This window comes from Trachurus japonicus, chromosome 8 (assembly GCF_045865225.1).
Source record: "Trachurus japonicus isolate A0001 chromosome 8, Traja_1.0".
In the NCBI taxonomy this organism is placed as follows: Eukaryota; Metazoa; Chordata; class Actinopteri; order Carangiformes; family Carangidae; genus Trachurus; species Trachurus japonicus.
This window is the reverse complement of record NC_140914.1, coordinates 9,536,305-9,557,757: the sequence shown is the minus strand read 5'-3', so window position 1 is coordinate 9,557,757 and position 21,453 is coordinate 9,536,305. Positions and strand designations below refer to the sequence as shown.

Below are 21,453 nucleotides of genomic sequence, written 5' to 3'. Positions count from 1 at the left end.
AGGACATTTCATCTTTCACATTGCATATTTTCCCTCCCTGCTGATTTTGCTTGTTTACTGTGCAGTTTCATTTGTAATAAATGCAAAAACGTGGACAGATCTATCAGGTTGTTGTTGTATGTTCCTTCAAATGGAAATGCAGCTGTCTAACCGAGTCTTCTTATACATGTTTCCTAACAAATTCAGCCTGATGAAGGTGAGTTAATGATAATGATGCTGCTGATGAAGAGCTTAAAGACACATTCTGACAATAAACTAAATGATTAAGGTATTTCTGCAGGTTCTGCTATTTGAACATCTGCATAGACGTGAATCTGACTGAGAAGTACTGATGACAGGGATGGAAGTTCAAACTAGAGTAATATTGTCCAATTTTGACTGAAAATTTGAAGCATATTGCAGTGATGTTTCTTCGTTCGGATGGAAATGGGCCGCAGCATGAATGCACACCATGTCCAAATTCAGATGGTGCCTTTTGTGATGGTGCACAGATTTTTTATTTGCAAGATAAATCAAAACATTAAAAAAATCACATTATATGTGCATGGATCCGCTGACTTGCATGTGCCTTTGATTAACACTGTCAAACTTTAATCAGACAATAAATGACTGGAACTTTCCCCAGATACAGAGAGGAGGGTTCAGATCCGTCTGAGCTGAAGCAGAAACTGTGAAATCCTGAAAGAGCGTCTCTGGACTAAATGACGTGTGAAACCACATTATGGTTTTACATGTGGCGAACAAAAATATTCAGATCGTTTACGTCAGGTAAAAAATATCAATTCTAATGTTTAAACAATCCATTACAAATGAGAGCCCTAAAGGTGAGAGTAATGGCAAAATGCACTTTTTTTAGTGTTGAAAGTGAATAAGCACATGCGTTACTATGGTAATTAACTTGATTATCATTAGTGCTGCATGCATATAAGCTACATTTGAATGCTGTTGGAAGCTAGTTGGAAGAGCTCATTTAACAGCAATGAATACATTTTATGAACTAATATTTTGTAAGTTAATTCTTAATCTGCAGCATTGTTGTGATGAAGCCTCTAGTGTATTGAGGTATAAAGTTTCACTACATGAATATACATGCTCATATCTACTTAAATTGAGTTTAAGTGCCTCAGGTTCGTCGCTACTTGCTTAAGTGCATTTCCTCGTGACCACTCTGAAGAGGTTTTGGGTGTTCTGGAGGCTGCGGAGACTCCCAGCAGAAGGATTCATCAGATGACCCACACCCCTGAAGAATGAACGACTTCAGCAGTCATTCCTACTGTGAGACTGATTTAAGGAAGTCTGGAAAACCGACAGGGGGCGTCTCCTCTCCCCGCATCCCCCCACCCCCCGCCCTCCCCTCTCTCTCTCCAGTGCGATGGAAGAAGGAGGTATTGGGGATCTCCTCCTAGACAACAAACCCACATTCAAAGAGGGGCACACGAATTACATCACGGTCCGTGCAGAGGATATAACGGAGGTCGCGGGTTACGCTCAGCGCTTTTCTGCAGAGGAGACAACAGGGGCATCATGCCAAGCCCGCGCGCACGGAGCCCGAGGAGACATCTGAGCTTTGTCACGCAGTTCATTATTAAAAACAGGTCTCCCTGATGCTGCTGTTTTTCGCTCCTGTCACGGATTTTCATCATGGGAGTTTGTGAAGTTTGAAAGGACTCTCGGAAGACGAGGATTTGGATACGGCTCACGCGTAATTGCGCACGAGAAAGTAGCAGCTCCCTGTGCGCACTGAACTCACCGCTGGAGCCGTCTGACATGGATCAGTCTCAGCAGTGTGTCGCCATGTATCTCCTGGTGCTGTCTCTCGGACTTCTCATGGGCAGGGGGGTTTGTCAGCACTACTACCTTCTCCGCCCCATCCCGAGCGACAGTCTGCCGCTTGTGGAATTAATAGAGGACCCAGATCCCGTCTTCGACCCCAAGGAGAGGGACCTTAACGAGACGGAGCTGAAGAGTCTCCTGGGAGACTTTGACAGCCGCTTTTTGTCCGTTTTACCGCCCGTGGAGGACAAATTCACCGGGAACGATGAGTTCGATGACTTTGAGATCCAAAAGCCCAGCGGCGTACTGCCGAAGGAGATTAGAGCGATGGACTTCGACGTCCAGTTCGGCAAGAAGCACAAGCCCAGTAAGAAACTGAAGCGGCGGCTGCAGCAGTGGCTGTGGGCGTACTCGTTCTGTCCGGTCGTGTACACCTGGACCGACCTGGGGAACAGGTTCTGGCCGCGGTTCGTCCGGGTGGGCAGCTGTCTCAGCAAAAGGTCGTGTTCGGTCCCGGAGGGGATGGTGTGTAAACCCGCGAACTCGACCCACCTGACGATACTGAGATGGAGATGCGTGCAGAGGAAAGGGGGACTGAAATGCGCGTGGATACCGGTGCAGTACCCGGTCATCACAGACTGCAAATGCTCCTGCTCCAGTTAAAAGTCTCTGCAGCAAAAATAAATTATAAGCTCAACATGTTTGTGATTTTTCTCTCACATGCACTACCGAGTGTAGGAATGTATTTTCTGTATATGCGGTGCCATGCAGTTATATATAAACTCCCTGTACAAAGTCAGTATTATTAGTAACCAGAGTCTACTTTATTTGTGGAGAATATTGGTTATATATTTTGTATTTATGGAGATATGGCGCATAGAGCCACGTAAGGACTTGCTGTTTTCCATATTTGGATGAAGCAGATCAACCTCAGAGTTAAACGTGGGTTATTGATACAGCCGTCTATCAGTGACTTGTTTTATCTTGTAAATTAAGGAAATTTACTATTTATTCTTTATATTCTGCAATAAAACGACACTGAAATCAATGGAAATGCTTTCCCTTTCCTTCTTTTCATCACACACACCCAGGCTGAGCGTCTGGACACCTTTCAGTCACCTGCCCCAGTGCGCACAAAGTGTGATTCCCAGACTAACACCATCATATGCATCCTGCTTGCTTAGAATCACATTTATTATCATAAGTGATAAGTATTTACATATTTATTGCAGAAAGGACTACTCTCTAGTCTTTGGAAGTAGATATTTCAGATGCACACAGGTTAACCCCACTTGAGAAGTCCTATCTTATCACTGTTAAGCTGTCAGTCATACATCAGACCCATTGTAATCTGATAAAGGAAGCAGCCAAGAATTGAAAGTAATTGAAGTAATCAGCAGCTGCAAACAGTTCTCACTCTTTCGCAAACCCTCCTCCTCTCCATTTGCAGCCCAGCAGGAGCTGAGATGAGCAGAGGAGCTAGATTACTACGCCAGTGGAGGAAACAGAGGCTGATGCTCCACGTATCTGACCCACTGAATCTGTGACACCTTTAAAATACCGTATATCTGTTCTTTCACACGTTGGCGCCAGGAAAAAACAACCTGTAGGATGTTCATTAAAGCTTTGATCCCTGGTGTCCACTGCAGATATAGAAAATTACATACTTCACCCTTTGAAGTGAAGTCCAGAAACACAAGACTGAAACTTGTGCAGTGATGTTGGCTGTATTTTATCAAACAACAACATCAAAATATGAAGTTTTATTGTTTTTAATCAGTTTAAGATCCCTGTTAGTGATATGAGGTTATGAAATAACACGCATACTGTTGAGTAATGTGTTAAAGTTGTAATTGACGAAAACTGTTAAATAGTTTAGTAGAGGCATAAAGTAGAAATACTCACATAGTATACTTAGTTACTTCCACCATTGACTGAACTAATCAACATGTACAGTAGTTAATAAAGCTCCTCCTCCAGCTACAATAGAAACCACAAATGTTGCCTAATGCATCATTGATAATGTTGCAGCTTCATATAAATCTATACATCTGTGTCTGCAATAATAACATTTCCTCAGTACAAGTGTGACGTGCATCTTTTGGCCTCCCTCAGGCATCGGTGACTGCTTCACATCTCTTGGCATCAGGCTCCCTCTTCTCACTTTACCACCACTTATTCACCATTTCTACTGAATCTGATGATGAAGCTGATAAATCCCTTAAACCTTTGAACCCCTCCCCTCAGGTTTCTTTAAAAAATCTCATATACTTAACACCCGTATCAGCTCGTTCCAGCTCTTGATTAAAACTATCTGATGCTTTATTTTTAATGGCTGCCTGCACCACCAAATCACACAGACGTTCTGTTATTAGAATTTCCCTAAAATTCAAACGGACATTTTAATACTTTTGGAAACGCTGAGATCTTCCCTGCGCAATCTGAAGTGAAGTTCTGTTAGTGAGTTGGCCAAATAACACGAGTCTGTAAAGACGGAGCCACCGGTGGGTCTGGGAATTTACAACTATAGTATTCAATGAATTACTTTCTGTAATCATCTAAGTTTTACGTAGCTGCTTCTCTCTCATACTGACTGAGACAACCACCCCCTACTTCCACCCCCACCCCCCCTCTGTTCTTCCAGAGCCTCAGTTGGGTAGACTGTGGGGCACCAGAAAGCCTGTGTTTTGTTTTAGTTGTGTTTAGTCCATAATGATGCTCCTTAGCCTCAGAGCCAGCTCTGCACGTACACATGCAGCAGACAAATCCCTGTGCTTGTCACCAGATAGCGACATAAGGGGGCGAAGATCTGCACAATACAGCTTAAACAAACACAATAAATAGCCTTTGATGTATGTGTATGCGTTGGATCCTCGGTGTTTGGCGGTGATCCTTTCGTCTTTTACATGATACCGTTTGTTCTGCTGCATAAAGCTTGCGATAGTCAGGCCTCATGGTTGACAAGCTCAGTGGATATCCACCTATTTCAGGTTTTGTGTGTCATAGTCGGGTGTTATAGCTCACAGGAGGATTAAAGTATAGTCGGTTAACAGCTGCCCTGGAAGATATGTTGGATTTTTATTCTGACATCTACTTTCTATTATTTTCGCCATGATTTTGTCTATTTTAAAGAACAGGTGTCAGACCCTTAGTGTTTCTTGAGGTTTTTGTGATGAACAAACCTTTTCAGTTTCTTCTGTCATTATTTTTTTATGACCACTCTTAATGGTTCTTATCACATCTGAGGAACATGAGTTATTCCTCTCAAAGTTTCTATCTTTCTTTCCCCTCTGCTTTTTTTTTTTCTTCTGCTGTAGCACAGGCAAAGCGTTGACGCCAGTCAGATGATTTGTGTGTGGAGTAATGCGTGTTGACAGAGCGCTCGGTGCCTGCTAATACCAGCTGCAGACTGGAGGATGCAGGGCTGCTAATGCCCTTCGTCACTTCTGAGCCGGCTCCGGGCTCCCGGCATCGTCGCTCAGCGTGGCGCTCCTCAGCCTCGACCGTCCACAGATCTTTTACCCAAAGCTGTAATGCTTTTAGCCAACAGCAATCCATTAACTTAATGATCTCTTTGGGTATGGGCTCGCTTTATTGCTCTTTTTTTCTTTACTCCCTCCCCCTTTAACCTAATCAACTTTATTTTTTTTCTCTATGCAGATATTCTGAAGCCAAAACATTGTTACTGATTAAATTCTCCTACAGGGTTCAGATATTTCCCTGATCAAAGCAAACTTCTCCTTGTTAGTTTTGCCAACAATATCAAACACAAGTCATTCATTTTTCATTACAGATGATAAAATTAGTTTTAATAACCTTCACTGGCTCATTAATAGGCCAAAGGTAGCCTCTGTGGCACCTTCATTACGAATACAATAACAAGCTGAGCGTGCCAGTCGAGTTTGTAAAAGTCAGACTGCTTAGTGATGTTTATGTAGCGAAAATGACAAATTTCAAATAATGCTGTTAAACAGTTGAACACATGAAAGGATGTGCTGTAATGATGAGGTTTGAAAACCATGAATACACATCCACCACTGTACTTGGATCACAGCTCTGTAATAAAATGATACACAAAGTTTTATGCAGTGATGAAAGCTGAGAAATATCTTTTGATCTTTGGTAGCTTAGAGACAGTTTTGACTCTCGCACTAGATACTTTCTGTCATAAGACACATTTCATATAAAATAAAATTTAAATGTAAAAAATCAAGGAGTTGTTTAAACTTTAACTGGCTTAGATGTTTTGTTTTTATTAATAATTTGGAAAGTTTGACAATGAACTGCTGCTATCATTCATCTACCCATAATTGCAACAGTTGTAATGTCTATGTAGTGTATTTTTGCCTGCTATGACCTCAAGCTATAAAACTATTTCTTAATTTTTTTCTTCTGTTTTACATCCTTTAATAGAGTCTTTATATTGGAAGTAAAACGATTCATTATTCAAATCAACAACTGATAGGAAAAACAAAAACTTATGATGGCATACTATAAATGGTTTACTTTGTCCCGAAGAGTATTTTAAGGTCGGCGTTTCAAGCTTATTCCAGAGCTTTCATCTGCATTTCATGGTCTTCCTCTACAGATGGTGTTTGCTTAGTTGTCTTGGTGATACCTTAGTTGTCAAGTTGACATCATTTGACTTTGGTACAGAAACAGATCCCTCTGAATGAGATGCAGGTGAAAACTCTGAGTCGACCTTGAGTTTCTATGATCAAAAGTGAACTTTAATATTTAATTTGTGTATTTCATGTTGGAGATCTACAATAAAAACAGCTGCCCAATGTATACACAGTAGTACAGCGGCTAAGCATGAAAATTGTGCACTTTTTGAAAGAAACATGAAACTTCTACCATAGTTAGTTTATGCCATGAGGTTTATTTTAAGATCGGGAGGGAAGTCAGATTTGACCTCTGAGGCCCGGGAGAGGTCAAATCCAAGATGGCCGCCAATAATATTCAAAAATGCCTATCGCTGGAACCAAACACAGTAGAAAAACACTTAAGGTGTCATTTCCCACTTATTTTTGGGTGCCCATTCTGTTGGTGATACCTTTGAGACCAATAGAATTCAAAAAAATGCATTTAGATCAATGTGGAGGTCAAATTATGCAGACATAGGGAGGTGAACAGTGCAAAAAGGTAGTTTATTTCCAAAATAATAGCCTAACAGTGATGATGATGTTAATAATGATGATAATAGTGCCAATAATAATAATCATTATCATAATAAGTTCTTTTTTTTAACTGATTTATTATTAACGCATTGGCTGCCAGCCATTTTCAGAGTAGAGAGCTGCATACTGCCAGCCGTTTTAGAGCATTTTTTTACAGACCCTTTCAAGACCCACAGAATATTGTGTTCATGTAAACATGTAAACACCAAAACTACCAAGAGTAAGAGTAGACTCTCTTCTTTCATTAGGAAAAAAAAGTTTGTTTCTACCTTTCTCCATTCTTTAGTAAACGGCAGTAGAACATTGGCTGGTTTCGCCAAAAACACCTGTTTTTGACCAGAACACATTCAAGAAAATGCATTTATGTAAAGGTGCAAATCTGCAATTTAATAATACTGTCGCCCTCATCTTTCCGCGGAGAGAGGGGTGGTGTCCGACGCTGTGTGGAAGCATTGCGAAGGCCCATGGAGGGGAGTTGACACAATGTGCTTTCGCCCAGTACTCTGAATTAGAGTTCTCAATTTCAACCCAAACCCGAGTAAGGCCGATGGGTCGGGTTGGTTTGGCACGAGATGCTGTGTGTATCTCCAAAAAACCACAATGTTTTTTGTGGCCGAAATTGAATCAGTTTCACCCACTGATAAGGTGCTGCTGCGTCACTGGCACCATCTGCTCTCGCTGCAAAGAAAGCATGTCACTTTTTTAGTTTAGTTTTCTTTTTTTTTTGTTGGGCTGGGCTGGGTTTGGCCAGACAACTAATGCTGGTGTATCGAGCTCTGTCGGGTCCGGGCTTAAAACCCACGGGCCAGGTCAGGTCGGGTTGTAATTTTCAGGCCCGTTGAGAACTCTACTTTGAATGTCAAAGTGAAGAAATTTAATGAAGTGCAGGTAAACGGAGTAACTATTGGCACTTTTCCACTACACAGTCACGGCACGGCTCAGTAAAGGTGCTTTTCCATTACAGCTGAGTTCTCTAGTTCCTCCTCAGCAGGGGGGGGGGATCGCGAGGCCACACTGTTTTCTCTCTCTATTTTCGATCTTCTCGTCATGCTCCAAACTCACTTGTCTGTTCCTCGATTACGGACCACAGCGTGGTTTTCCACACAGCATCATTTAACTCGGGTGAAGGAATAACAACGGTCTCGGTACAGATGAATTCTCATGTCGGACATCGCGCTCACGACTCTTCCAGTGACAACGCTCTGCCCAATCAGTGGAAGGCAGTCGGCTGACGTCACGTTTTAGGTATGGCCGTTCCAGGATTGAGGACTACGGCCCTCTCCAGGAGCCGAGCTGGTCCTCAAAGGGATGAGGGACGGCCGCAAGGGTGGCTGGTGCCCTGAGGGGACCTCTACACGACGCTGGCTGGCCCTCTATAACGGGAACCCCGCCTGGCTGCATCCCACCGGCTGGCGGTCAGCTGGGGGGCAGTTTGGGCTCGTAATGATTATAGAAGGTGGCGGACCAGCTGCTGATGCAGAAATGGGTCCGTATGGGCTGTATCATGTCGTAGTACTCACGATGGCGCCTGACGTGCAGGTAAACACGGAAAGCCGTATGACCCAGTAGCCAAATGCCTCGTCATCTAATTAGTGACACACATGAATGGATGAACGAGATTCCCACTGTCCCTACCTACTATCTAGCGAAACCCCCTGACAACCGGGTTTTGATTACAGCGAGTAGAGCCGTTGGTGACAGGGTTGGCGCGTGGCCGGATGGTGGTCCGCCGGTCCTCTCCAATCTCGCACCGCATGTTTGTGGAGAACCTGGTGCTAAATCACTTGCAGACGACCTGATTCTGGGTCAGGGTTTTGTACGTAGTAGAGCAGCTCCCTCGCTGCGATCTCTTGAAAGTCAGTCCATGATCCAAGCTTTTGTCGGTCTGAGGGCGTGGGCCCCCAGTTGGCAGTCCCCCTCATCCCTCACCGGTGGACCAGGGGCACGGTGGCAGCCCTCAGTCAGGCAAGGATAGAGGAGGAGGAGCACCAAATGGACCGGAGCCTGAGAGCCAGGGAGAGAGTAACAAGCGGCTGTGGTGTACTAGTGCCACGAACAGAGCCGAGAGACAGTGTCTCTTTAACTCATTGGCTGCCATTGATGTCTATAGACATGTTGTTTCTGTTGTATATTAACTTCAAAGTCACTGTTCTGCTTGACATGTTTCTTTCCACAAAAAGCTTGTTTTCTCAGTGTTCTGGTCAAAAACAGGTGTTTTGGTCAAAAACAGGTGTTTTGGTCAAAAACTGGTGTCTTTGGCCAAACCAGCAGCACTGTGTTCTATACTGCAGTTTACTAAAGAATGGATAAAGGTAGAAACAAACTTTTTTTTCCTAATGAAAGAAGAGAATCTACTCTTTCTCTTGGTAGTTTTGGTGTTTACATGAAAACAATATTCTGTGTGTCTTGAAAGATCTGTAAAAAATGCTCTAAAACGCTGGCAGTATGCAGCTCTCTGCTCTGAAAATGGCTGGCAGCCAATGAGTTAATATAATAAATCAGTTAAAAAAAAGAACTTATTATGATAATTGATTATTATTATTGGCACTATTATCATCATTATTAACATCATCATCACTGTTAGGCTATTATTTTGGAAATAAACTACCTTTTTTGCACCGTTCACCTCCTATGTCTGCATTATTTGACCTCCACATTGATCTAAATTGCATTTCCTTGAATTCTATTGGTCTCAAAGGTCATCACCAACAGAATGGGCACCCAAAAATTAGTGGGAAATGACACCTTAAGTGTTTTTCTACTGTGTTTGGCTCCAGCGATAGGCATTTTTGAATATTATTGGCGGCCATCTTGGATTTGACCTCTCCCGGGCCTCAGAGGTCAAATCTGACTTCCCTCCCGATCTTAAAATAAACCTCATGGTATAAACTAACTATGGTAGAAGTTTCATGTTTCTTTCAAAAAGTGCACAATTCCCCTTGATTTGAGGGCTTAACCGCTGTACTACAGGTACATATTGTTAGGTAATACTGTTGTGTTAAAAAAGAGTACACTTTAACAAGATTAATCAAAAATATGACAGAAATTCAGCCAAATATGAACACATTTTGTGACTTTTCATTTAGGTCCAAATCTGAGAATTGAACCTGTCTGACCTATTTTTAACTTACAGTTCATTAGTGTTTCACAGCTTGTCTGTGTGGACAGGCACTGCTTTAATGACCTGAGGGACGTGTCTGCGTACATCTGTCACTATGATTAAATATAAAGAGGTTTCATTCATCCACTGTCCAGATGTCCAGCTGTGGCTGCGACAGAGGCCTCGGGGAAACGTCCCTGAATGAAGCCAGGTGTTCCCTCCCAGTGGAGCAGGGAACAGCTGTTTCTGTTGTTCACACGGCTCAGATATGAACCTGTTGCTAGGTTAGACTCTCATTTTTTATTCCTCCATTTTTGGTTTGTTCCCATATAGAGGCTTATTATGCCTGAGAATGACCAGAGGCCTTTAGACTAGAGAGTGAGAGGTCAAACGCATAACAGGACACATGACTCGGAGCTTTGAATAGTTTGAAGCAGTGAGTTAATTTGCCGTTAGTTATTTCTTATTTGGGCCCTTGGACGTTTTCCCACACCGTGACATTTCACCTCTCTCTGTATGATTGCAGGCTTTTACTCCCACCTTTGAGTTTGGATGTTCGAAGCGGTGCAAAACACTTTTTACCTTCACATTCACCTACGCAGTATACTACACATCGATTGAGCACTACTTTTATTAGATATCCTTACATTTCTAAATCTGAAACAAAAAAGCTCATCACTTGTCTCACAGTTCATGGCCTGACTTTAAACCTAATCTCACTGGTGTCAGTTTAATTCTTTTAGGAAATGTGATTTCAGGTGAGCAGTTTTGATCTCAGTGTCTCAGTATTTTTTATCTTTTTGGGAAAAACATTCATATTTCAACTAGTATTCGGCTTGTCTTGTATTTTCACCATAGAAAAGCATCTTTTCTTTTTGTATAAAAGTATAAATTCAGTTACAGAAATCAGTGAGCACTAAATATCGGCATCGTTGAGGAGCAGTTTGTTGGTGTGCAGTCCTCTGAAAGGCAGACACGTCCTGTCATAAGTTTTATTTGTTTGGTAAAGGATGCTGTTTGGCATGCGGCCCAGTTCATTGTGCTCTCCCACACATCAGATAATTGGAGGCTTTTGAAATATCCTCTCTGCTGCTGCTGCTCCCCGTCCTGGTCACGATGTTCAAACTGAGATGCGTGGCAAGGTTGATGTTGATTTTTCCAGCATTTTTGTCCGCCGTAAATTTCGCCGAGCTGGGTTTGATGACTTGTGGGTGGTGATCCTGCTGTTTGATGTCCAGAGCTCGTTAATCCAAACCTCATATGGTATGCAAGGTCAGACCCTACTTTGATGTGCACGGGTCGGCTCTGCCAAGTCTGCAGAGTTGAGAGGGCACTGTTCGTTTACGAAAGATCAGGAACCGTAGCAACCCTGACACATTTTGGCTTTTGTCCATCCACTACTGTGAGGATGAGGTCTGGTTTGTTAAAGGGGCCCCCTTAGATCTCCTACTGCTGATAATGCACACATGAACATTTCCTGAGAAGCTGAATCAAATACAAATCATTTCCTAAACACGCAGGGTAATTGGAGGAATGTGTGGAACTTTCATGTTTCCCTCAGGGAGCCACCAATGCAATTTATAAGATGAAAGCGCCATGATAACCTATAATATATACATAAAATGTCAGCGTGATCTGACCTGCTGCTTCCTCCTTTCCTTTTGTTTTTGAAGATGATAAAAATTGCACTCATTTTTCACATGATGACAAATAACGCTCGTTAATTGCTCATTTTGTGGGAAGAGTTTCGTCCCAAGCTCGGAGCCCAAAACCATCTTTGCATCTATGGTTCAACTTCCTTGGAAACCCAGTGGAATGAGTAGAAACAGTGTGTTTGTTATGTAAAATAAAGAAACAACAGCCCCCACTTTGCACCCAGCGCAGGAATTCAATGCAATTAACTCTTGAGCGCTTGAGCGTTGCATGTAAATATGAAGGTTTGGGGCTCCACGGGCAGGCCGGCGCTCACTCACTCACTCACTCGCAGGGATGCTGGGTCTTTGTTGTCCCGGGGCTTTGGCTGGCCGCCACTCTGCCTCAGTTGGCGGTACTTAGCTATAATTTTCTCACAATGGCTGGCGTGTGAGCCGTCCATCATTCCTCTCCCGTGTCTCCCTGCTCCTTCCATTGCAAACCCCCTCACTCCCCCAGCCCCCACAGCCCCTCCACTGGCACCTCTCGAGCACATTCAGGTTTACCCGCTCCTGAGTGCGTGCCAGGTTTTTCCTATCATCCTGTCATCTTGCAGCTAAACAAACCGCCTAAGGATATTTATTAATTCACTCTGTTCGCACTTGGCTGTGCTTTGATCAGATGTTAAGTATCTAAAGAGGATCATTTCTGGAGGTTTGTGAGATTCTCAGATGAACTGAGGCATCTCTGCAAATTGTTTCCAGGCCCACATCTCTCTGATTCAGCCTCTTACCTCCAATAACTCCAGAAAGTAATACCAAGGAGGGCTGCTCTGCTGATATTATCCCTGGTTCCTTAAATACCATTCAGTATTCACTTCATACCAACAACATGATACTGGAAAAAAAAAAAAACTCAGCGTTTAAAGGAGGGGCCCACAAGATCGTTGCAGAATGTCTTTTTCCTGGAGTTGTAGCAAGTTCTAGTTTTGTAAAATGTATAATTAGTGGTGAGAATAATTCAGTCACTCAGTGCATAAAGATTTTCAATACTGTAATAATTATGCAACAAATCACTCTTAAAAATGCACATATTTGTCTGACATTTCTGTCATTTAGGTCCAACATGTAACCGCAGTGTTTGACTGAATCTGGTACAGATTATCGCCCAAGTTTCTTTGATTCTCTATTGATGGGAGAAAAAAAACATAAAAGGCCAGAGAAGAATATCATTAAGAAAGAAACAAGAGGCTCTACAGGACAATTGCATATTACAGACAGACTATATGTCACATTATGCCATGATGTAGCTGAAAGCAACCAAAGACTGAGCAGCCAGGAGGAAGCTGGGAGCCTCCTGTCTTGGACTTGTTTTGTAATCTGAATCGCCTCCTACGGTCTTCATCTTCTAGTCAGAGGTCTTGGTTCAGGATGGTTTCAGGACGATTCACAATAGGCTCTTGGCAACTGTAGCATGATAGGAAGCAAGGTGTTTGGGAAATTGGGGATACGTTTGGCAGCTTTCCTGGATAGGCTCAGCTGGAGTGTTTGCCTTTCTCTCTTTTCTGCAGGCGTTGAACATTACATGGATACACATAAGTGTTAAAACAGGTTCAGTTTTGTTACAGAAGAATTTAGAGTGGTTTATGTGTGAGAGCCTGAGGAAGGCCACGACTGGTGGTGACCACTCACAACGCTGCCTCTGTGTGTTGGCAGCCACGCTCTGCATCCGTGCATCATGTGGCTGCAGCAGGATGGCTGAGCAGCTCAAGCTTTTTCTGAAAATTTATCCCAACCTAAAGGTAGAGTTGCTGTGTTTTCTTGGCAGAACAGGCCTTTTGCTAGCTCACACATCCTTAGGACATTTGTTGGTACCCAGTGTGGCTTCCTTGACACAAGCCCATCATGTCCAGACAAGTATTTTATCTTATCTATAACCATACACGTACACTGAGCATGATAAGGTCCAACCTTGAAGCAGTTGTGAATGTCTACATCATGGTTTCAAAATGTCTCAGTTTGTGTCTGTCCAGACTACAAGACACACAGACACAGAGGTTTCAAACTAGAACTGGTCGAGCAGAGTTTCAGTGTTAGGTGCTTGAAATCTCTGGAGCAGTCTGGATGCTGAGAGTAAACCTCGTAAATTTAGGCAACATCCACATGCTAAGACATCTTCTTGACAAACTTTGGCTTTTACATCATGATGCTTCATGTCTCAAAACCTTTACTCCAGGAGTAGAGGGTAGCATTGCAACAAACAGTGAAGAGGAAGGCCCTTGGTTGTTTCTCTAACTGAATTGTGTTTGCTGTATTACATGAGCAGCGTTGCCAGAAGTTCGACATAAAAACACTTATCTAGGGCGAAAGCCCTAGAGCACCACACAATGAGACAAAATCAACTTTACGTCTCCATGGTGAAGGAGCACCCTCATTAACACGCTTGTGGGTTGCTGATATAATTGCATTCTGTCAAGGTGCTGCACAAACATGTCACATAAATACTTTATGTGTTACGGGCAGGACGGGCCTCTACTTCAGGCAGAATCCCAGGTTTCACCAGTGACATTAATGACTTGATTATTTATATGCCAGTTATTGAAAAGGAGAAAACCTCAAATGAATGACTTACTCATTGTACATACATTTGGTTTGAAAGGCATCTCTGAAGTCATTATCTATCATGAATTTGTTCCCGTCAGAACCTCGCCTTAAACCACAAATGTTTGTTTTAATAGTTTGCTTGTATGCAAATTAAATAAAGAAGATACAACATGTTAATAAGTTAATTATAGCTGAAACAGAGCATTGTTTTCTTTGCCTCAGAGAGAAACAGGTTCCAAAATTTTCATGTACCTCTCTGACAGAGGCTAAATAATCCAATTATATAAAAATGTTGAATTATTCCTGTAGCGGAGCGATTTCCAGGAACAAAACCTAAAGATTTTTTAGATTTAAGCTTTTAAGTAAAAGGACCTTTTCCTGAACAAAGAAGTTTAATACCACTCTTTAACACCTCAATAAGAAATGTGCACTGATGCACATTGCTCTGCATCCATTGCAGATTCCCCTCAGCATCTTAGATGCAACTATACCTTGGCCTCCGGTCTTGAGCTTCTTCTCTACCTGTTTTTTTGGGCAAGGCAATCTGTCGCTGCCCGAGCAGAGAGAGAAGAGAAGAGGCTTATAAAAGAGAAACAAGGGAAGCAGGCTGTAGTGGAGGGAAGACTGAAGATTTATCATCCAGCCATGGAGTGGAAAGAAGTGCTGCTAGTCTGGAGAGTGGGTTTCCACTTCACTTTAATTTGGTGTGAAGTGTTTAAGACACATGAGTGTGGTTTGGGGAGATAAATGGGAAATCCAGGCTTTTTCCGTGGAGACTGACACCTCTCCGTTTTCTGATCTATAATTAACTCTCAGTAGTATTTGCCACAGTTGGTTGTTGACAGGTTTTAGTGGTAATTTGCCGCATGTTGAGTCGGTATTCAAAGTGTGTCTTGTTTTGGGTTTATTTTTTACTCAGTGAAAGTTTCTTTTTTGTTTTTTCTAACACAACTGGAAGCCATCAGCTCTGAATTTTCATTGAAGGGATATTAATGACAGCTGCTGTGTTCTGCACAGTATGAAACTGCATCAACGACTCCGTCAGGGGATATCTGCCATCTAGTGGTACAGATGTGTGCAGATGTTTCCCCCAGTTCTCTCAGATCTTCCTCTGCCTGTTGTAGTGACGATGGATATGAAATGGAAGCTGCCACACTCCCGTGGCCCATGATTAAAAAGCGCAAGTGTTCAGCTTATTAACTTGGGCTAATATTAGCACTGGATGAGCTCAGCTTTTATCTGATATTTTTAGATCAAAGAGTAAGACTGAGGAATCTGTTTGAACAGTTTTGACTGAGCTGACAATATTTCTTCAAAACATTTCATCAAAAAAGCTCTGCAACAAGTTTCTTTCTGTTTTTAAACACCTTCAATTTTTAAGATACCACACACGTCTGTGTATTTATGAAGGCAGAGCCTTTGTGTCTGCTTTTAGAAACCCACACTAAATGACTTGGTTCTCATATTCTGAGGTCATTGACACTTTAATAGCTGTTTTATTACCTTAGCATGTTAACCTTAAGCTCTGCTTACCATCTAAGAAGAAACCAAGAAGCTGCATGAAAATGATTACACTGCAATTACACCAGACACTTTGTTGCGACTCCTCACTGCACAGCTGTCTGCTGCCTGCTGCCAAGAAATGGATTAGTTTCACCGCTCCTCTAATAAGACTGTTCGACCAACAGCGTGAGGCCCAATAAATGAATGAAGGCTGCAGATAGAAGGACAGAAGGAGATTAATATTGTCAGACCGTGGTGTGTCGCTTCATCTCGTCATAGCTGGAAAACTGGCAGAAGCGAGGGGAGATTCTCATTATCTCTGAAGAGCAGCGAACAGCCACGAGACTCTTACCACGATCAAAACCTGTCAAACATTCTCCCACAGGACAGGACAGCGTCAAACAGAGTGTTTTGTATCCCCACAGGGCAGAAGCACAACCCAGGCGGTAATAAAACTCAGACAGACCATGTTGGTCCTGTAAACGTAATCTGCAAAGTGTTAATTACAACCTGGCGCCTCTGTGAAGCTGTGTGTGCTGGAAGTCAGCTGAGTCGTCAGCGGCGTCCTGATCTCCTTCCTGAACAACACGGCCGAGCCATGGCGACAGCCTTGGAAACGAGATTTTCTCTCTGTTGGGGATCCTGTTTGAATGGGCTGCTTTAAACAAATTAAGAGCCAGTCAGATGCTGTGTTTGTGTGACCCCCTTTCTCCTCAGGGGTGGGTGGTGGGGGGTGGAGGGGTTGGGGAGAGGGGGTAGCGTAGCCAGAGATCCTGTGTTGTTTACTGTCATTCATGTGGAGGGTCGAGGGTTTGTGTGTTTACCACACACAACTCCTCACAGATGACACTCCATGAAAATGCTCCTTAAAGCTGCGTTACGGCCCACACAGCAATGAGAAACCATCGCTGTCGAGCAGCAATCATCAATCAACAATCAATAGTGTGAAAGTTAATTAATGTTTTTTTTAAAGCAAAAAAACAATCATTTCCTTGGCCTGAGCTTCTCCACTGTGATGCTTCGCCTGCTTTCCTCTTGCATACATCATAATAAACTGAATATGGATAGAATAAGGAGTCGGCTGTAATCCTGAGTTTGTTTCTCTCCATTTTTAATTAATCAGTTAATCAATTTGTTTAGCTTTTGCTTTACATCTACTGTTTCTCACTGTTTACATCTCCCACACTCTAAAAATGAAAACTTAAAGTTGTTGGCCTTACCATATTTTTTCAGCTGACTAAACAAAAAACATTGAGTTGTGTTGTAAACTAATAAACATTATTTATTTCAACTATCTTTTTCAAGTTTTTTGGCTAAAGTTGGCCTAACTTAATAACTTGAGTTAGCAAACCTCAAAACTGTGCATTTGAGGTCAGGACAAGTTCTAGAAGTTGAGACAACAAGAACTGGGGTCTCCAATGCATATCTGCAGGGGTTCCACCACAACGACACTGCTGCCATGTGCTGCCGACATCTCTTACACTTCTTACTCTCAAGGTGAGTATTTTGCTCAATATGGTACTAAAAGTCAGGGTTCACGTGTGCAGATTATACATTATTATATATTTATTGTCCCCCTCACGGCTAAAGAGAGTTGTAGATGTTAATTGTTTACCAGTTAGCTCTGTTAGCTCCGTTAGCTCTGTTAGCTCCGTTAGCTCTGTTAGCTCCGTTAGCTCTGTTAGCTCCGTTAGTGCGGCTACAGTGGAACTGGAGCTCATTTATTAAACACAATGAGCAGTGCTACAAATAACTGGTATACTGCTTATGTGTGCCTCTGATGTTAAAGTTTAATGTTACTTTAGAGACTCATTTTTACAATTGGGTGTCATGTAAACATGAATATATATGACATTAATTGTTGTTAATTGTCTTGGTGGACTGACAGGAGAAGATTGAGGTGCAGCCCATGGTCACAGAAATCCAGGAGAGATGGCCTGCCCTGTGTCTTAAGGAACAGGTAAGAAAATGTGTGTGAAAAAGTTGCTAACTATTTTATATCACAGAACTATTGCTTGCCTTATACAACGAGTAATTCAGCACCTTGCCAATAAAGGTATTCAGAAACTGACTACTTAAGAGAAAATCCATGTGAACTGGTTCGGTTGGATTAATGTGTGCTGTTTTTTGTTTATTTCAGATTTGCAGCAAGTTCTGATGTGTAACCAAGGAACTGTTGTGGACATTTAGAGCAGCCGTGCCAGGAAAAGGGACAAGACAGGGAGAGACGCTTGGCTGTTCTTGATGAACAGGTGAATTCATGTTATAAATATCATGTATTTTTGATTATGGTTCAGGGTTACCTGAGCAAGCCCTTAAAGGGATAGTTCACCCAAAATTGAAATTTCTCTCCTTGTGTCGACTAAGGGCTGGGAGAAGTTTCAGAGTTATCTGTCGCTTCTCTGAGTTACAGGGGGTCTTGGCATAGCAGTGCATGTCCATATAACGGTTGCAAATGGATACCAACTGTCTTCGTAACAAAAAGACACACCAAAAAACATCCAAATACCTCCATAGTGCTAATGTCCCTCTTGTATTGAAGCCCCGAAATGCGATATTGTCCTGAAAAAAATTAAATCTGTCTGTCCTCTTCCCGGTTCGTCCAAATTTGATGGATGCCACCCCAATATAAGACCTAAGTTTTAAACTAGTCACAAATTAATCTCAGCTGCACTGTTTTTAACCAAATGTCCTATGGCTTTCCTGTGTCCAATTTCCAGACATCACAATGCATCAAAGCAGAGCATGTCTAGACCTCAGATTTCAGAGACACTTTTCCTGAAACGCCTGGTGAGTACAGAATGTCTGTTTTTATTTTTGGTCAACCATGAGTGCACATTAATTATCATGCACATATAATTCTCTATGCCATATTGCTTTAGAATATAGAAAAGATGAAATATCCACACCTTGGATTGTAGCTCCCAAAAAACCGTATTAATCACCAACGCCCCATATATTTTTGCCTTCCACCTACAGTAGCGTAACCCAGCTTAATGGCTGAGAGCCTCCTTTCCCTGGAACACAAGTAATTTATTTAACCAGCCATTTAATTTAAGGTTGAATATGGAGTTTTACCAGAATACCACAATCTATTGATCATTGTAGGCAACAACAACAGAAGAATAATTCCTGCAGTCCGTTGCCAGACCGCTGCTTAGTGTAGCACGTTGCTTGGGACGCCGCTCTGACCAGAGTAGCACAGAGAAAAACTATTTAGGATATTTCATTTCATTTATTAGTTTATTTCATAGGGACAGTGCACCACTAATCAACAGAGTTAAAAGAAAACTGTAAGTGGGGCAGAGTTAGCCAACAAGGCTAGTTACCTGATGTTTCATTTTTACCGCCATTGAACAGCTTCAGACTATTGTGATGTTAGATAAATGACTTGTAGCTTGTTACAGGGATGAATAGCAATTAGAATCACAGGCAAAAAAACTGTATAGCACAGTAACTGTACACTACAGGTTTACTCAGGCTGAGACACAAATTTAAAATTACACGCTGACATAGGTGTTTAGTTATCTTAACAGTGTTTATATTGAATTTGGTTGAATTTCTGCTTTCAACAGGACACCGATCCAGAAGACAGACAAACAAAAGGGGTCCAAATGGGAGTGCTCACCGTGTTCGTGGATGGTGCACCGGCCTCGCTTCAAACTGTTAACAGCATTGCTGTGGTGTTGCTGTAGTGCTTTTTGACTGTGTTGTGGTTTGGACTCTTTTAACAAGTTTGGCCACACCAGTCTGCATCTTTTTGTGGGTGCAGTGTACAGTACTTGCACTAGATAGATTTAATCATATTTGCTGGAATATTGCATTAAATGTTTAAATAAAGATGTTTTTGTATTTGTATTATTTGTTGTTTTAGTTGCCACAACTTGAGAGTATTTATAAGTACAACTTGAGAGTTTTGATGCATTTGAAAGGTAACTTATCTGAAACAAAAATAATAAGTTGAGACTACTAAATTTTAAGTGTTTAAAAAACTCAAAATTTGAAGTTATCTTTAAGTTAATTTACAAGTTATCTCAACAAAAGATAATTTGTTGGCTTAACTTTATGTGGTTTTATTCAAAACTTGAGAGTTTTAGTTGGACTCAAAACGCAAAAATCTATTGCAGCCAGTTACCTAGAATTTTTGAGTTTTCACAGCCCTTTATTTTTTACGGTGCAGCATTCAGCTCAGCTTCACCCAGCCGAGCATGAAAAGCTGTTTTTATGCACTCACTCTGGCTTTCAGGAAATTCATCCCACCTCTCTTTGGTAAGACTTAATTCAGAGACGTCTCTCTCCCTCTGTCTACCTCTCTCTCTCCCTCTGCAGCCCCAGAGGACAGGTTTCAGTCAATGAGCCCCTCTCTCGGATTTTTTGTTATTTTGTTATTGTGTAATGGGCCTCCAAAGGTTGATGGATGGCTCCTCTACAGGTCTCCCCGAGGAGCAAACCTTCTATCTAGACATTAATCTACTGCTGTGAGACAGACACGCTTGTTTAGCTAGCACAAAGCCCAGTAAGCTGTTGTCTCTGAGAAAAAGCTGGCCGTCTCCAGAGCCACTGGAGGCTGCGATGGCTGGAGCCAGAGTAATGACCTGTGAAATTCACCGATAGAGTTGTCCTGTTGCACACAGGTCCGCCAGCACCAGGCCTTGTTCGTGGCCTGTTGCTGATTTATCAGTGCACCTCTCCTGGTGCCACCGGCTTTATGGTAGTTTTATGTGGGTTGACCAAAGGACCCCTGAAAATGAATGCAGTATTTGTCAAGGCTTGGAAAAAAAAAAACTATAAATGTGAATTCCTCTGCTAACTAGTTTTGTTCCAGCATAGCTTACCTGCTGAAAGGCATTAACAAAGCTACACCATCGTTTTTTGTTTCTAAATGATTTGATTTAACTGTGTCAGTATTTGAGACTTGCATTTCCATCGGCGTGTTGCAGCAATGGTTTCAAATATTTACACTGCTCTTGCCTGTGAAATAGTCAATATTTTCTCTCCTCCTCAATCAAATTAGGTTGTGAGTCTGAAAGTTAAGGAGAGCAGCCTTTGAAGGTGGTAAGGAGAGTAGCTGTGTCTTCCCCAGAGCAGATTATTCAAAGATCAGAAGGGCAAACTTCCTGCTGGCACCTTCTGTCTGCTAGATACAGTTTGACTTTGTTACCTCAGCTTCACAGCAGAGGGAGATTCCTCCTTGTTCCTGCCCTGTGGGTGTTAAAAGAAACTGCTCGCTGGGAGAGAAACAGCTTTTCGTGTCAAAAATCGCTTTTGTACAATAACTCCTCAGTCTCTTTTTTTGTACTACCGCCTTCTTTCTTACTTTTTTATTTTGGTTTCTGCTGCTCCCCCTTGCTCTTTTGTAGCAGTGCTCTGCCATGTTGTTATGACTCGATCATTAGTGTTGATATTTGGCGCCGACACCAGATTCACAGCGTTATATCTATGCACTCATTAGTTAGTGTGCAGCCAAGTTAGTTGCTGTGTGACTCTGCATGGCTGGTGTTGAGCAAAATGCTAAGGCCAACTTGTAAACTGTCTGATGTTGCCGTGCCTGTGTTAGCATGCTGTCATTTGCTTATTAGAACTAAACACAGAGCAGGAGAGGTATTTGGCCCTCCGTGTTGATATTTGTCAATATTTCAGTGATGAAACAACCCTGGTTTCA

At 42.2% G+C, this 21,453-nt stretch overlaps 1 protein-coding gene and 1 long non-coding RNA gene across 2 annotated transcripts; both read left to right on the top strand.

The window, feature by feature from the left end:
- Positions 1–1,391: 1,391 nt before the first annotated feature.
- Positions 1,392–2,821, top strand: nog1 (noggin 1). Its single transcript, XM_085783634.1, has one exon. It carries the CDS (start codon positions 1,768–1,770, stop codon positions 2,434–2,436), a length of 669 nt encoding a protein of 222 aa, XP_085639760.1. The 5' UTR covers positions 1,392–1,767; the 3' UTR covers positions 2,437–2,821.
- Positions 2,822–17,232: 14,411 nt separating this feature from the next.
- Positions 17,233–19,514, top strand: LOC146982600 (uncharacterized). Its single transcript, XR_015036346.1, has 5 exons — positions 17,233–17,288; positions 17,680–17,751; positions 17,932–18,043; positions 18,512–18,581; positions 19,367–19,514. It is a non-coding gene; the product is annotated as an uncharacterized LOC146982600 (long non-coding RNA).
- The last annotated feature ends 1,939 nt before the right edge of the window (positions 19,515–21,453 follow it).